The 15,277-nt window shown below is 38.8% G+C and overlaps 1 protein-coding gene across 1 annotated transcript in view; it reads left to right on the top strand.

Annotated features, from left to right (window-relative positions):
• Positions 1-15,277, top strand: part of TRPM6 (transient receptor potential cation channel subfamily M member 6) — a 165,530-nt gene that overhangs the window by 86,410 nt on the left and 63,843 nt on the right. Inside the window, exons 17-20 of the mRNA XM_019034278.4 lie at positions 1,116-1,344; positions 4,700-4,852; positions 8,836-8,982; positions 12,832-12,960. Of these exons, the coding sequence (XP_018889823.3) occupies positions 1,116-1,344; positions 4,700-4,852; positions 8,836-8,982; positions 12,832-12,960 (658 nt within the window). The remainder of the gene's footprint in view (positions 1-1,115; positions 1,345-4,699; positions 4,853-8,835; positions 8,983-12,831; positions 12,961-15,277) is intronic.

Here is a 15,277-nt window from a genome sequence, read left to right as displayed (position 1 = left end):
AATGATTTTGAAAGCTCCACCTAACTCTAGAAGTCTTTGATGCTAAATTAAATTAAGACATTGTTTTCATTAAGTATCTCTCAGGTGGGAAAACAAATAAATGCATTGTCTTAAAGAGCCAGAGAGTAATGGTGGAAAATAGAAGTTAAAAATGCTTTTGGTTTTTAAGTGTTATAGTAATGAAGAAAGAATAAAAGCTAGAATCAATGGAAACTAATTTATAATTTTGATGTAAAAATTCCCAGGCTGGAGGCAGAGGTTGCAGTGAACTGAGATCGTGCCACTGCACTCCAGCCTGGCGACAGAGGGAGACTCCGTCAAAAAAAAAAAAAAAAAAAAAAAAAATTCCCAGGCTGGGTGCAGTGGCTCACACCCTTAATCTCAGCACTTTGGGACACCAAGGTGGGAGGATTGATTGAGGCCAGGAGTTCAAGACCAGCCTGGGCAACACAGCAAGACCCTGTCTCTACCAAAAAGATAAATTCCAGAGCATGACAATGTCTACCTTTCAGAGGAAACATTCTCCTCAAAAATCACATGGGGGTGTCTCTAGGTCTAGGTCTATAGCTTTCTTAAGTCACGTAGATATTTTATAAAATCTTAAAAAAACAAGTGACTCCACAGCTTTCCTTACTTGCTAGTTGGGTTCTGAATAGTTTTTTTGTCAAAAAAAAACAAAAAACAAAAAAAAAACACTTTATTAGGTCTTATCAAGGAGTCCCAAACAAACCAAGCTATCTATAAGCCTATGTATAAGTCCCAAACCAAGCTATGTCCAATAGTGTGGAGTGGCTACTCCCTATGAATAGCTCAGGTGTAAATTAAATTCTGTATGCTACAATGTAAACCTCCTAGTTCTGTTCCTTCAGGAAAGGGAGAAAAATCCCTTTCCTGAGCTGTAATTCCGTTCAAATAGTTTCTGGAAACTAAGATTATTAAGTTGCTGTTTGGTGTTGTTGGCTTTTTTTTTTTTTTTTTTAAGGAAGCCTTATGAATTGATACTTTCTGAGCCTCACATCTAATCTTTTACAATGTTTCTAAATGTTCTAAAATGTTTCTAATAATGCAGCTCTCTCACCTGCCTTTGTTTTCTTAATTGGCCACCGTCATGGCAGACAGTTTGGCCAGCTGGCTCTGGACTTGTTGGAGAAGGCATTCAAGCAGAATGAGCGCATGGCCATGACGCTGTTGACGTATGAACTCAGGAACTGGAGCAATTCGACCTGCCTGAAACTGGCCGTGTCGGGAGGATTACGACCCTTTGTTTCACATACTTGTACCCAGATGCTACTGACGGACATGTGGATGGGGAGGCTGAAAATGAGGAAAAACTCTTGGTTAAGGGTAAATTTACTTTACTTGTCTTATGGAGTTTAATGTTAGTCTTGTATAAAATTCTGTACTCGAGTTACATTTTGTTCCAGAATTGTGTCTTCAGGAAAACCAGTTAATATATTTGAGAGCTCATTTGGAGGTTCTAGCAGGGGACTGCAGCTACTCGTATACCCTTGACGGAAGATTGGTCTTCCTCTATCGGGGATGGTCGTCTTCTGCGACTGAGCGACAGAGCGCGCAGCTTTGGGAGGGATGCACATGGAGTGGTGAGGGAGGAAGGGGACACCTGCCTAGCCAGCCAGATCAGCTGAATCAACCCTGGCGATCAATGGGGTGACAGATGTCACAGCCAGATCGCCCTCACATCCCAGTTAATATATTTGATTCTCACAGAAGATCTGGGGTCTTCCCAGAGGAATCTGTGAAGATGACTTTTATCTCCCATGGCCACAGTTTCCTTTTGAAAAATGGGTATAATTTTACCTGCCCTGTCCACCACAAAGGTGAGGGTGCTTACACGTTAAAAGCATAGACAAACATGCAAGATTTCATTATTACTAGTTGCTATTGCCTCCAATAATTACAACAAAAGTAAATGAGACTTTTTACTGAATTTTTTTCTCAGTGTAAGAATACTAACAGATAATAAACTAAGTAGAATTAGTAACTTCTGTTGTTCTGCTCACCCAGTGTGTGTGTGTGTGTGTGTATGTGTCTGTGTTTTTTTTTTTGAGAGAATAAGTGACTGTTTCATAAGGCTGCCGTCCAATACATTTGTTCATATGACTAACCATCTCAAATTTCTCAGCCTCATCTATTATCTTAAATTATCAAGAATAATTTAGTTGACTGCTAAAGACATTTAATCTTTGACATCAAACCTAAGTCTAAAGGCTTTAGGTTATGGACAAGCTTAAGGAGTACATATACTTATGAAACCAAATAAATAAAAGGAGATAAAGAGTGACTATTAAGAACTACATAAGTCTGTATTTTATATTTTAATTTTATTTTTCCTAGAGTTCTTAAAAATATGATGTGTCCCAAACATGACTATTTTTCCACTGATGAAATTATAGAAACAAGAGAAATGTCAACCAAAAAGGATCTCAACATAAATCCTTTTAAAGAAAATATCAGAAACAATAATTGTTTTCAGAAGTTCTGCAATGATTTGCTTTGATTGCACCCTTGGAACTGAGGAATCAGAGATGTGAACGGGTTCACCTCTAGCTACATAAGTTCAACGTTCAGGGAGTGAGATAAGATATAGATAGCTGGTAGTTTGAGAAATACTTTTCCTCATGTTTCTGTCCTGTATATACTCTAGTTTACTAGAAATCCTTATTTCTGAGAACTTAATGAATTCTTGTTCTTCATATACTTCATACCAAAAAGGAGACTTGTGAAGTAAGACTAAATGTTTTGCCCCAAAACATAGAGTGAGTTAATAATAAAAAAGGCTGAGTTAGCTACTTAAAGTGTCTAAGCTGCAGTAAACATTCTTCTCCAGTGTTTAGATGCTACTTTATCAGTGCTTGGTTGGTGAGTTTTAGAAACACATTTGCAAATAATTGTGAGATGTCCTGGCTAGGCTAATTCCAAGTAGAAGAATACTGTAGGAAAACCATGTAGAGAGATGTGGATGGGAAAACTCATTGTAATGCTCCATCAAATCCCTTAGAGATGGGATACTGATGTTGTCAAATACTATTTCATTAGCCAGCTGTTCTGCAATGCACAAGGGCAACAGAATGTGGGGCCTCTTCAGGAAGTTGTCTAGAGATTAATTAGTACAATATTACCACTGGGCATGGTAACTGCGATTTTTCCAGACCTAGAAGATTGCAGTATTTTGGGTTGTACATCTGGACAAAAAACAAACACACAAATAAAATCCTATTAGAACTGGAGAAAGTCCAGAGAATCTTCATAGGAGATCAAGCTTTAAAACAGGATGACAAAAGATAATTTCATCATGAAAAAAAAAAAGAAGGTTGACAAGGATATGACTTCGGTTTACCATACTTAATAATGAATGCCAACTAGTCAATTTAAATCTTCTTTTTCGTCACTGAATACCAGAATACTAAGGCCTACTTTTAGCTTGAAAGAAGTAGTGTTCATCAAGTTGATATCAGAGCATTTAGTAAATCTTTTAAACTCTTTACCTTGGAAGGCCATTACAAGTTGAACTTAAAAATTTTTTTTAAACGACTGTTAGTAATTAATGAATAATAGCAATATAATGAAAAAAACTTGTGGATGTCTGGATCTATACCCTCCTTGTGTTTTACTAGTAGAGAAAAGATACGTGTGGGATGGGAGATGGATCTAACAGAAGGTGATGGTATAGTTTTAGATTCTTGATTTTATAATATCAACAAATTTTAATGTGTTTTATGTGGTAATAGCTACTTAATGGCTTTAAAATATTATTAAAGCAGTGTGCTCATTGAAAAATAATACTTGTCACTGCCCTGTCCTGCTACTCCTAGAGATAAATAATTACAGTGTAGTATACATATTTTTAAACTTTTAAATGCATATTTATATGCATATAAATAGCTAAGATTTTTAATTTTATTTTTTAACAAAAATGGGATCACTCTATGTTCTTCTATACAGTTGGCTCTTCATATCCATGGGTTCCACATCTGCAGATTTAATCAACTTCAGATAAAAAATATTTGGAAAAACACCCCCAAATAAATAACAATACAATAAAAGTTATACAAATGAAAAATCAATACAGTACAACTATTTATATAGCATTTACATTGTATTAGGTATTATAAGTAATTTAGAGATGCTTTAAAGTATAGGGTAGGATGTGCATAGGTTATATGGAAATACAACACCATTTTATGACAGGGACTTGAGCAGCCTCAGATTTTGGTATCCTTGGGGTCGGGGGTCAGGGGTGTCCTGGCACCAATCCCCTTTGGACACCAAGAGGTAACTGTAATTTGATCTTTTCACTTAACAATATAGCGTGGCTGCCTTTTCATTATATTCAACATTGCCTTGGTCTTTTTAATGGTTGCACAGTATTCCACTATTAGGTTATTCCAGACCAGCAGTCCCTCTCTAGATAGACATTTAGGTTGACACCAGTGTTTTGCTTTTACAAATAGTCCTGCAATGAACATTCTTATCCGCAAATGCTTGTACTCATGAGTATTTCTGAGAGAAACACTAGAACTGAAGTTGCTGAGTCAAAAAATTATTTATAGAAATGGGATGAAAATTGACTGGGATGGGTCTGGCATTTTATATACACTGAAATTCTTAATTTCGTTATTTGTCTAGTATGTGCTTTTGTAGTCCCTGCTACTTTGTTTTGCTTTTTTTTCTTTTACAGATTATTATAAGCATTATTTTACCACCCACCATTTTGACACTGGAATTTAAAAGCAAAGCTGAGATGTCACATGTTCCCCAGTCCCAGGACTTCCAATTTATGTGGTATTACAGTGACCAGAATGCCAGCAGTTCCAAAGAAAGTGCTTCTGTGGTTAGTGCAAAATCATAATGAACTGAATTTTCATTGTATTGACTGCACGCAAATATACACATCCTTAAAGTTTACTTATATAGCCATCTATTAAACAAAAGTTATGTTGCCTCTATTTCAGGCCCGTGATGACATATGGTCCTGGGGTTATACATTATTTTAAAATGCCTCTGACCAATCAAGCATTTAGTTCACTTAATGTTAATCATATTATGCTATGGTCAGGTATACTATGTACAATAGACCTAATTAAGCCCCGTATACAATTAAGCAAAATATTCTATTTCTACTTCAAAGCCAAAATGAAAGACGTGGTTTGGACATAGCCATATACCAATTTATTAATTCAATGACTCATTAGTGGCCACTTTACATGTGCTAGAGGTTCTGTGGACACTGAATTAATTAAGGCAGATGCAGCCTTTTCAACTGTGGGGCTTATAATCAGACAGAATATCCACAATATCTCACCATTGTTCAATTAAAACAGATATTGAAAAAGTGTTTCAAGTCTGTTCACTATAAATGGCTTATAATCATAACAACAATATTTCTTTTGCCTTTGAATTTAACTTAAGCAGTAATTATTAATAAGCTGCTATGTTTTTAGAATTTTGCTAGGCATGGTGTAAGGGGTGGAGGCAGCACTTTTGATGGGGTAGATAAGATTTCATAACACTGATTAAGCAATGCAATTTATTAGTTGAGGAACATAATTTGCATTATGTATTGTGGCAGGAAACTGAAGGCAGGTGATACTTAGATGCTCTTTAGAGTGTCACTGTGTTGTCTTCTTATGGTAATAGTGGGTAATAATGAATATAAAGAAGGCACTTCTGGTAATTAGAGAAGGAAAGCCATTATTCTGGAGCTGAAGCTGTATAGCATCAAATACTGCATTTACTCACTGAGGTTTTATAAAACTCCTTACTGAAATTTCTACAGGCAGAATAACTTTGCCATGTGAAATTTAGATCTTTTTAGCTGATAACCTCTTGAAAACATGACCTGTGATGACATGAGTTTTCTTAGGACTAAATTACAGTAAGATGGCAGAATGGGTTAACCAACAGCAGAAGAAGACTCTTCCCATTAGGAGTCAGTAGGTAAGGATTAGGGGTTAGTGACAGTTTTATGATTGGGTTGGTGTTTGAGCTCAACTTGATGATGTGGTGAGGGAAAAGTGCATATCAGTGAGAAGGAGACTATCAACAGGGTCATGGAGTTGGGAAGTGGCAAGGTATATGTAAAGCATCGCAAGTGGTATGGTTCAGCTGGAATCTAGGTTATGAAGGTTATGTGACAAGCTGGGAGTACTTGTAGGAATGGCTGGAAAGGAGATTGAGGCTAGATCATGTAGAATCTTGTATATCCTGTGAAGGAGTATGATTTTTATTCTGTAGGTTACGGACAGCCAGTGAATGTGTATGCCAGAGTAGTGAGATGATCTGACTATTAGAGAAATTATTCTGCTTCCAGGGCATAGGATGGTTTAGCAAGAAGACTGGCTGGAAGCAGGGTAGGCCAGGGTAGCCATCCAGGTGAGAAACAATAAGTCCTTTAACGAGAGTCAGTAGCAATGGACATGGAGAGGAAGAGGGTCTTTTAAACAAGGCCGTCTTGAAGGGACACAAGGATAACTGGAGAAGGAGTGGGTTCGGAAGGGGAAAGATGAGCTTGGTCTTAGACAGGTTGATAAATCACAGTGAAATAATACTAAGAAAGTTGTATAACATAATCTATTCTATCAGAGCATAATTAAGTGGGAAAGATGACTGCAAAACAGATATGGGGGGAAGACTTATTGTTGTAGTCATAATTTTAATCTGTGTATGAGATTACAATTAGAGAGAAAAAAAGAGTGTGGGGTGGTCAGGGGGCGTGGGGGGTGAGGGGAGCTATATATATATAATAAAAGTTATTCAAGTCATATGTTTTTGTCTTTACCTTCTTCTCAGTAAAAAAAAAATCTGAATTTACGTTCTCAGGTTGTCTTCATCATAGCAATTGGTGTGTTTGAATTCAACTCAGAGACAGGCCCGATCAGCACTTTATAATCCACTCCAAACTGTCAAGAGCAATTAAGAGCTAATGAAACACTCCTAGAAAAATAATAAGAGAAGTTATTTAATAATAAAGTCATTACTTAAATTGCTTTCTGGGGTCTTTCTGATGTGGTGTTGATGTCATTAAAAGCTCATAAATGATGACTTTTCTAATTGGTTTTACACCATTTTAATTCTAGGCTGGTTCAAACCTGCTAGGAACTGGGCCAATTCCTACATTTCTAAGTCAATCCTAATCTCACTGCCCAAAGTGAAATAAATGACTGAATAATTAATTAGGCACTGTTGATAACCCATCTAGATGCCCGAGGCCTTAAAAGTCACATTTTTCTGCAATTATATGGACAACTCAAGCAAAATTTGATTCATTCCTTGGCTTAAAAAATTTTGCTAATCTTGCAGGTCTGACATTAAAGAGATAACTTTTGTGGCTACGTTGCAAGAATGGACTAGTTTGAGAGGCAGCAGAGAACATTCTTTTCTTTTAATATTACTTTAAAAAAATTAAAAATTACATGTATTTCCTATTAAAAAACTAAAACCACCTAGAAATCTATACAGTAGAGTGATATCACTTTTGCTTTCCTTTTGCTACCCTTACATTGCTGCTGCTTAAAGGTAGCCAGGCTATAAGTGCTTCTTTTCTTGTCTTGTCTTTTCTTCTCCTTTTTCTCTTTTCTTTTCTCTTCCTTTCCTTCCTCTTTTCAAAGCTCATTCTGCGTGGGTGTTTGTGTAGTCACATTCAGGCAACTCCTGCTCTGCCTTACATATACTCATTGCTAATTCTCTACATGAGTTAATTCTCTTGGACTGACACATACCTTTTTGGTAGTTGATGAAAAATCTGATTCTTTCCCCAGAAAAATGCATGTACAACACAAATACTTGCACATGGTTGCAGGGTGTTCAAGGAACTCTGGAAGCTCAGAGAGCACATGAACTGCAGGCAAACAGACCCTCTGCTATAAATCAGTGGGGATGCTATCGAAGGTCAGAATCCTAAAACGAATGCAGTGCCTGAATTTCCTATGACAAGGAATGGCCATGCATCATCAATGTATGCTCAATTTCTTCTGTGTTAAGGAAATAATTGTATTGTTCATTACTGATTTCACAGGGATTTTATGAGTATCCTTAGGTTCCAAAATTTAAAAACATACAAAAATTAGCCAGGTGTGGTGGCGGGTGACTGTAAGCCCAGCTACTTGGGAGGCTGAGGTATGAGAATCTCTTGAACCTGGGAGGCGGAGGTTGGTTGCAGGGAGCCGAGACCACGCCATTGCACTCCAGCCTGGGCGACAAGAGCAAGACTTCATCTCAAAAAAAAAGGATATTGGGAACAGGGACCAATTTTTAAATCCTTGGAACTATTGTTACTTTGGGTTTGATTACTACAGAGTCAGCTTGCATTTCAGAAATACTTCATGTGTTTTAACTGGTCAATAATTTATACAGTACATGCAGTTTTCTCACCCTTCAAAGGTAAGATTATAATTTGGCATGTGGGTGCCCAATTATTATTATTATTATTTTTTGAGACAGAGTCTCACTCTGTCACCCAGGCTGGAGTGCGGTTGCATGATATTGGCTCACTGTAACCTCTGCCTCCCGGGTTCAAGCGATTCTTTTGCCTCAGCCTCCCAAGTAGTTGGGATTACAGATATGTGCCACCACACTCTACTCATTTTTATATTTTTAGTAGAGGCAGGGTTTCTCCATGCTGGCCAGGCTGGTCTCGAACTCCTGACCTCAGGTGATCTGCCCACCTTGGCCTCCCAAAGTGCTGGGATTACAGGTGTGAGCCACCACCCCCAGCCAATTAATTTCTAATATATTATTTATGATATTTTTTGGATGTTCATGCTTGTCACTATTTTAGTTAAGCTGCTGACAAGAAAATGATTGTTTATTTTATAGAAAGAGTATGATTTGGAAAGGGGCCATGATGAGAAACTGGATGAAAATCAGCATTTTGGTTTGGAAAGTGGGCACCAACACCTTCCGTGGACCAGGAAAGTCTATGAGTTCTACAGTGCTCCAATCGTCAAGTTTTGGTTTTATACGGTTGGTCTCATTACAACAATATATGTCGGATTAATGATGATTGATAGCTAGTGATGATGTTGATAATATGCCTGATTTGCCACTTTGCAATAAAAATGTAGAAACCTAGTTAAAAAAAAGTGAGGGCATGACAAAGTAGGTAGCAAAGAGGACTGGAGGAAGGCAGGGAGAAGTTAGGGTGGAGCTCACCTACTTTTTGGAGTTTGAGAACAAGCATTTTCTTCTCTCTTTGAGTGCTAAGAGTTAACACTGTTATTGTGGGAAGATCTAGCTGGCTTTGCCCTGTTGCTTAGGTTTGCTCTTGTCTCTAAAAACTCCTGAGCTAGAAATTTCCACGGAAAGAAACACTGGAATATTCTTTTCTTAACAGTGTGACTGTGGTTAAAACTCTCTCGGTGCTCCTATCAGAGTCCCTCAAATATGTTGTTGCACATTCCACAAAAGTGGTAAAACCTCACCATTTGAAGGGAGACTGAGCATTCAAAGATTTGTGGAACAACCAAATTAATAGCAGTGGTTGTAGAATTAAGCAATAGGTGGGTGGATTCTTCTTAGAAAATCAGCAATTGAGGCCGGGCGAGGTGGCTCACGCCTGTAATTTCAGCACTTTGGGAGGCCGAGGCGGGCGGATCACGAGGTCAGGAGATCGAGACCATCCTGGCTAACATGGTGAAACCCCGTCTCTACTAAAAATACAAAAAAATTAGCCGGGCGTGATGGTGGGCGCCTGTAGTCCCAGCTACTCGGGAGGCTGAGGCAGGAGAATGGCGAGAACCCCAGGGGGCGGAGCCTGCAGTGAGCCGAGATCGCGCCGCTGCACTCCAGCCTGGGCGACAGAGCGATACCCCATCTCCAAAAAAGGAAAATCAGCAATTGAATCAGCTTTTTGTTTGTAGGAATGTGTTATATAGGTAGAAAATGATGCAAGTGTTTGTTTTGTTTGCCTTCAGTAGTATATGTTTATAAATATAGAGAGAAAATGAAAAATTTTAGAAGCTGAACTGTGTGAACAAATACTAAATCTATTATGGATAGTAGAGCTACAGAGAAAGCATGAGCTGTGCTTTAGATGTGTTTGGTGCTTTTCACATTTATTTCATAGAATTTTCTTTTCTTTTTTTTTAAATATTTTTTTCCGTGACACAGCCCTCAGGAGATCTGAGAACATGTGCTCCCATAGCATTTATTTTCCTAATGCTTATCTATACTTAAATAGCTCATGGCCAAGAATTTGTATATCTAAAACATTTGAAGTGTGACTATAAAAGGATATTTATCTAAATGTGTTGTATTTCCAAATATTTACCTGGCCAACCACACACTTATTTCCTATACTTATTGAATAAGTATGTAGCTGTGTATGATTTTTATCTGTTTCCAAAAATCACATCTGTTTTCAAACAATGAGGTTTTGCTATTTTTGTAATGCGCAACAACATATACGAAAGACTCTGACAGGAGTGCTGGGAGAGTTTTAACCATAGTCATACCATTGGGAAAAGCGTATTTAGGCATTTCTTCCCTTGGAAATTTCTAGCTCAGGAGCTTTAAGAAACAGGAACAAAGCTAAGCAATAGCACAAAACCAGCCAGATCTGCCCACCATGGTGTTTTTAATAATTGGAAAGAAACAAAAAGAGTCAGAAGCAATACTGCCAATGTCCAGAGTGTTTAGTGCTTAATTTTACCTAGGTGTGAGTACTTTGGTTGCTTGTAGCCTTTGTGTGATGCCACTTTGGGCTAAAGAGTAAGTGGACTTAACATAGCCTTTAGGAATCCAACCTGTTCTCAAGTAGAGGAATTGTGCTGCTTTCTCAATCTGAATATCTACTTATCGAATATGTTTGTAGTCTTTTGCTTATAAATCTTCCAGATTCGTATAGTTGCACACTATATAGAAAGAAAGTTATGGCTGAGGGTAACCTAAGATTCAGGTCATTCAATTCGATTTTATTGAGACCTAACTGCTGTCTTTAAGACATAGTATACTAGGCAGCAGAGGGGCGGTGAGAAGACGACGTTGCCAAACATCAATACTGACCTCAAACAGCTTACAGTTATGTAGGGGAGACCATTAATGTACATAAATGAGTCCAGTATAAGGAATCAGTATAAGGAGATAACAAAATACAAATAATAAAATATATACAGACAAATGGGCTAAGGTCTGAACCTCAGAGTAAAAGTTAAGGAGTAAATTGTCTAATCATGCTGAAACCAATGACAAAAAACTTTTAAGTTGCTTGAAAGAACAAATTAACTTAAAGTGTGTCCCTAAGGAGTCATCAAAAAAACTCAGACTTTGAGATATAGACCAAGAGAAATATAGAATTATTGAAATTTACCTTTACTTTCTTATATGCTTCTCTTCTACACTTCCTTAAATCATAGGCACTAATATCCATTATGACTGCCTAAAAGACCACCTATTGCCAATAATACCATTCTTACATAGTTAGAAATGGTTTAAGCTATTCTCTATGTTATCTGTGCAGACTTATCCATTTAGGTAGATAAAAATGTATGAGAAATAGGAATCAAGGTTAAAATAATATGACTTGTGAGAATGAATACACACACACACACACATACACACACATTTTTCTCTCAACTGATTTTCTTTTTTTTTTTTTTTTTTGAGATGGAGTCTTGCTCTGTCACCCAGGCTGGAGTGCAATGGTGCGATCTCGGCTCACTGCACGGCCTTCTGGGTTCAAGAGATGCTCTTGCCTCAACCTCCTAACTGGGATTACAGGTGCGCACCGCCATGCCCAGCTAATTTTTTGTATTTTTAGTAGAGACGGGGTTTCACCATGTTGGCCAGGCTGGTCTCGAACTCCTAACCTCGGGTGATCCACCCGCCTTGGCCTCCCAAAGGGCTGGGATTATAGGCATGAGCCACCGCATCCAGCCGATACAAGGTTTTTAAATGCAAGTATTGATCAGTGAGCACTGGGTGTTGTCTCTGAGGCTATTTAGAGGACTGCAGTCTCATACATTGTTGATAATAGTGTAATTTGGTAAAGCCCTTCTGTCAGAAAATTTAGTAATATTTGTCACAGTTTTCAATGTGCATGGACAGATATTCTGCTTCTGGGACTATATCTTAAGAAGATAAGAATATTAGGTAAGATTGCAAAGCTATTAATCACTATGTATCTATATGTGTGATCACTATGTCTTAATTCTTTCAAAACTTTGGAAATCTAGGCATACATATATATACACACTAATTAGACAAACATTTACTGAATGTCTATCATGTGTCAAGCAGAGTGCTGAGTGCTGAGTGCTGAAGATATAAATATTGACAAACGGTCCTTAATTAAAAGGGCTCACAGTTGGACACAACTTTTCTATTAAACAGAGTATTTTAGTCAACATAAAATAGAACTCCCAGCAGTGGTAAATGCCACAGTTCATTGTATTTGAAAATAAGCATCTATTGCCACTGTGGATCTGGCATGCTTCACACATGTTTTCTTTCTGTGTTTAAGATGGAGGGTAAGACCTGTGATTCCTCGTGGGCTTGCTGTTAGCTTGCCAGTGCCCCTGTTGGATGTGCAGGGTCCTGGACATGCCAGTCACGAGCCAGCAGAACGACACAATGTGTCCTTCCATGCATCTGAGAACAGTGATTTCATTCCTGCCTCTAAATCCTAGACTAGAACACCATGGATTGTTGTACTTTCCTTGATAGTAGGTCATCAATAACCCGAAGGTGGTCCTAGTTCTGTGTTCGTGTTATCATGTTGAAGTTCATGCCTGGGTTTCTGCTCCATCTGCGTCTCCTTGGCATGCTCCATGCTTGCTCTCACTCACATCTGGGGAATGTGTGTCCCCCTCACAGATGGCGTATTTGGCATTCCTCATGCTGTTCACTTACACCGTGTTGGTGGAGATGCAGCCCCAGCCCAGCGTGCAGGAGTGGCTTGTTAGCATTTACATCTTCACCAATGCTATTGAGGTGGTCAGGGAGGTGAGTTATGCCATCTACCTTTATCTTTTGCATATGTCCTTAGCTTTTGTAGGTGTCTGCTAAAAGACTCCTTGGCTCTGGTGATGAAAATGGACATGTCAAGGGTGGGGGAAGACAGGACACACTGACCTTGACTTACATGCTGCATAAAGGTTATTTGGGGGAGAATCCTTTATTCCAGCCCTTTATCCTTGTCAGCTGCTTTCTGCTGGTTGGTGCACTTTGGAAGCAGTTATTTTTGAAGTGGATATCTTGGTGTGTTTACTAATCCTGAAGGATAGATGATGCCATAGAATTGTATTAAACCCTCCAACTATTTGATTTCCCCAAGTTTTTTTGTTTGTTTGTTTTTGTTTGGTGGGGTTGATTTTTGTTGCCTAGCATTATTTTCATATTATCAATTTCATCTAATGAGTGGCATAAATGGCTGAAGTTGTGCAATATGTAAGGAATATGTTTATAGCTTTTGAAAGCTCCTACCAAACACTTTGAGAATTGAAGCTGGAAATCTCTCTGAGGCAAATAGTCCAAGAAGCAAAAAAACAAAACTTTTAAAAATTTCTAGTTCGTAATGAGTTACTTTAAAAAAAAAAGGGAGGGGCCAGGCGTGGTGGCTTATGCCTGTAATCCCAGCACTTTGGGAGGCCGAGGCAGGCAAATCACGAGGTCAGGAGACCGAGACCATCTTGGTTAACATGGTGAAACCCCGTCTCTACTAAAAATACAAAAAATTAGCCGGGCGTGGTGGCACGCACCTGTAATCCCAGCTACTTGGGAGGCTAAGGCAGGAGAATTACTTGAATCCAGGAGGTGGAGGTTGCATTGAGCCAAGATCGCGCCACTGCACTCCAGCCTGTGTGACAGAGCGAGACTCTGTCTCAAACAAAAACAAAAACAAAACCAAAAACTAGCATTCCTATCAGTTATAACTGTAATCATAAATATTTGTGACTTAGACTGTTTTAGATGTCAATGTATGTCTCTGTGTCTGTGTATTTACCTATATTTGTTTTGTCCTAGAGGTAATATAACCAACATTATATACTTCTTTGTAATTATACCTATGTTGCCTGCTAATTCCTATGCGGAGTTTATAGATTATAGAAAATCAGGAGAGAAACAGATAGTTATCTGAATTGTACCATTTTTTTAATGCTTCAGGGAAAATCGGTGTACTATTTTACATTTCTGTTTGTCTGATACGATGTTTCAGGGGTATTTTCTTATCTTAGTGAGTTCCAATATCACATTCTTTTTTTTTCTTTTTTTTTTTCTTTTGAGACAGAGTCTTGCTCTGTCACCCAGGCTGGAGTACAGTGGTGAGATCTCGGCTCACTGCAACCTCTGCCTCCCAGGTTCAAGCAATTCTCCTGCCTTAGCCTCTGGAGTAGCTGGGATTACAGGTGCTTGCCACCACACCCAGCTAATTTTTGTATTTTTAGCAGAGACAGGGTTTCACCATGTTGGCCAGGCTGGTCTTGAACTCCTGACCTCAAGTGATCCACCTGCCTCGGCCTCCCAAAGTGTCGGGATTACAGGCGTGAGCCACTGCACCCAGCCTAATTTTTGTATTTTTAGTAGAGACGGGGTTTCATCATGTTGGCCAGGCTGGTCTCGAACTCCTGACCTCAAGTGATCCACCTGCCTCGGCCTCCCAAAGTGTTGGGATTACAGACATGAGCCACTGCACCCGGCCCAATATCATATACTTAGTAGTTTGTCAACAACTCGCTAAATAGCAGTAGTCGGACTGGATTACAGGATTCCTTGCTCCATCCAGTGTTCTTTGCACCCTGCTGTGCCTCCTGAAATGAAATCGTAGCTATACAGATCCACTGCAGTATTGAGTTTTATTTATTTATTTATTTATTTTGAGACAGAGCCTCGCTCTGTCACCCAGGCTGGAGTGCGGTGGTGCAATTTCGGCTCACTGCAAGCTCCGCCTCCCGGGTTCATGCCATTCTCCTGCCTCAGCCTACCGAGTAGCTGGGACTACAGGCACCCGCAACCACGCCCGGCTAATTTTTTGTGTTTTTAGTAGAGATGGGGTTTCACCGTTTTAGCCAAGATGATCTCGATCTGACCTCTGTGATCCACCCGCTTCAGCCTCCCAAAGTGCTGGGATTACAGGCATGAGCCACCGCGCCCAGCCTGCAGTATTGAGTTTTAAAATGTCTTGGTGTTTTCTCATGCTATTTCAGGATTATTGAAAGCTAGAAAAAGTGCTTTCTATTTTTTTTGACTTCTAGTTGGAGTTTCAAGTGACAATCTGGCATTATCAAATGACTTAAATTATATCTGTATAGCATTGTTTAAA

The sequence above is a fragment of the Gorilla gorilla genome, chromosome 13 (genome assembly GCF_029281585.2).
Source record: "Gorilla gorilla gorilla isolate KB3781 chromosome 13, NHGRI_mGorGor1-v2.1_pri, whole genome shotgun sequence".
In the NCBI taxonomy this organism is placed as follows: domain Eukaryota; kingdom Metazoa; phylum Chordata; class Mammalia; order Primates; family Hominidae; genus Gorilla; species Gorilla gorilla.
This window is presented reverse-complemented; position numbering and strand designations above follow the sequence as displayed.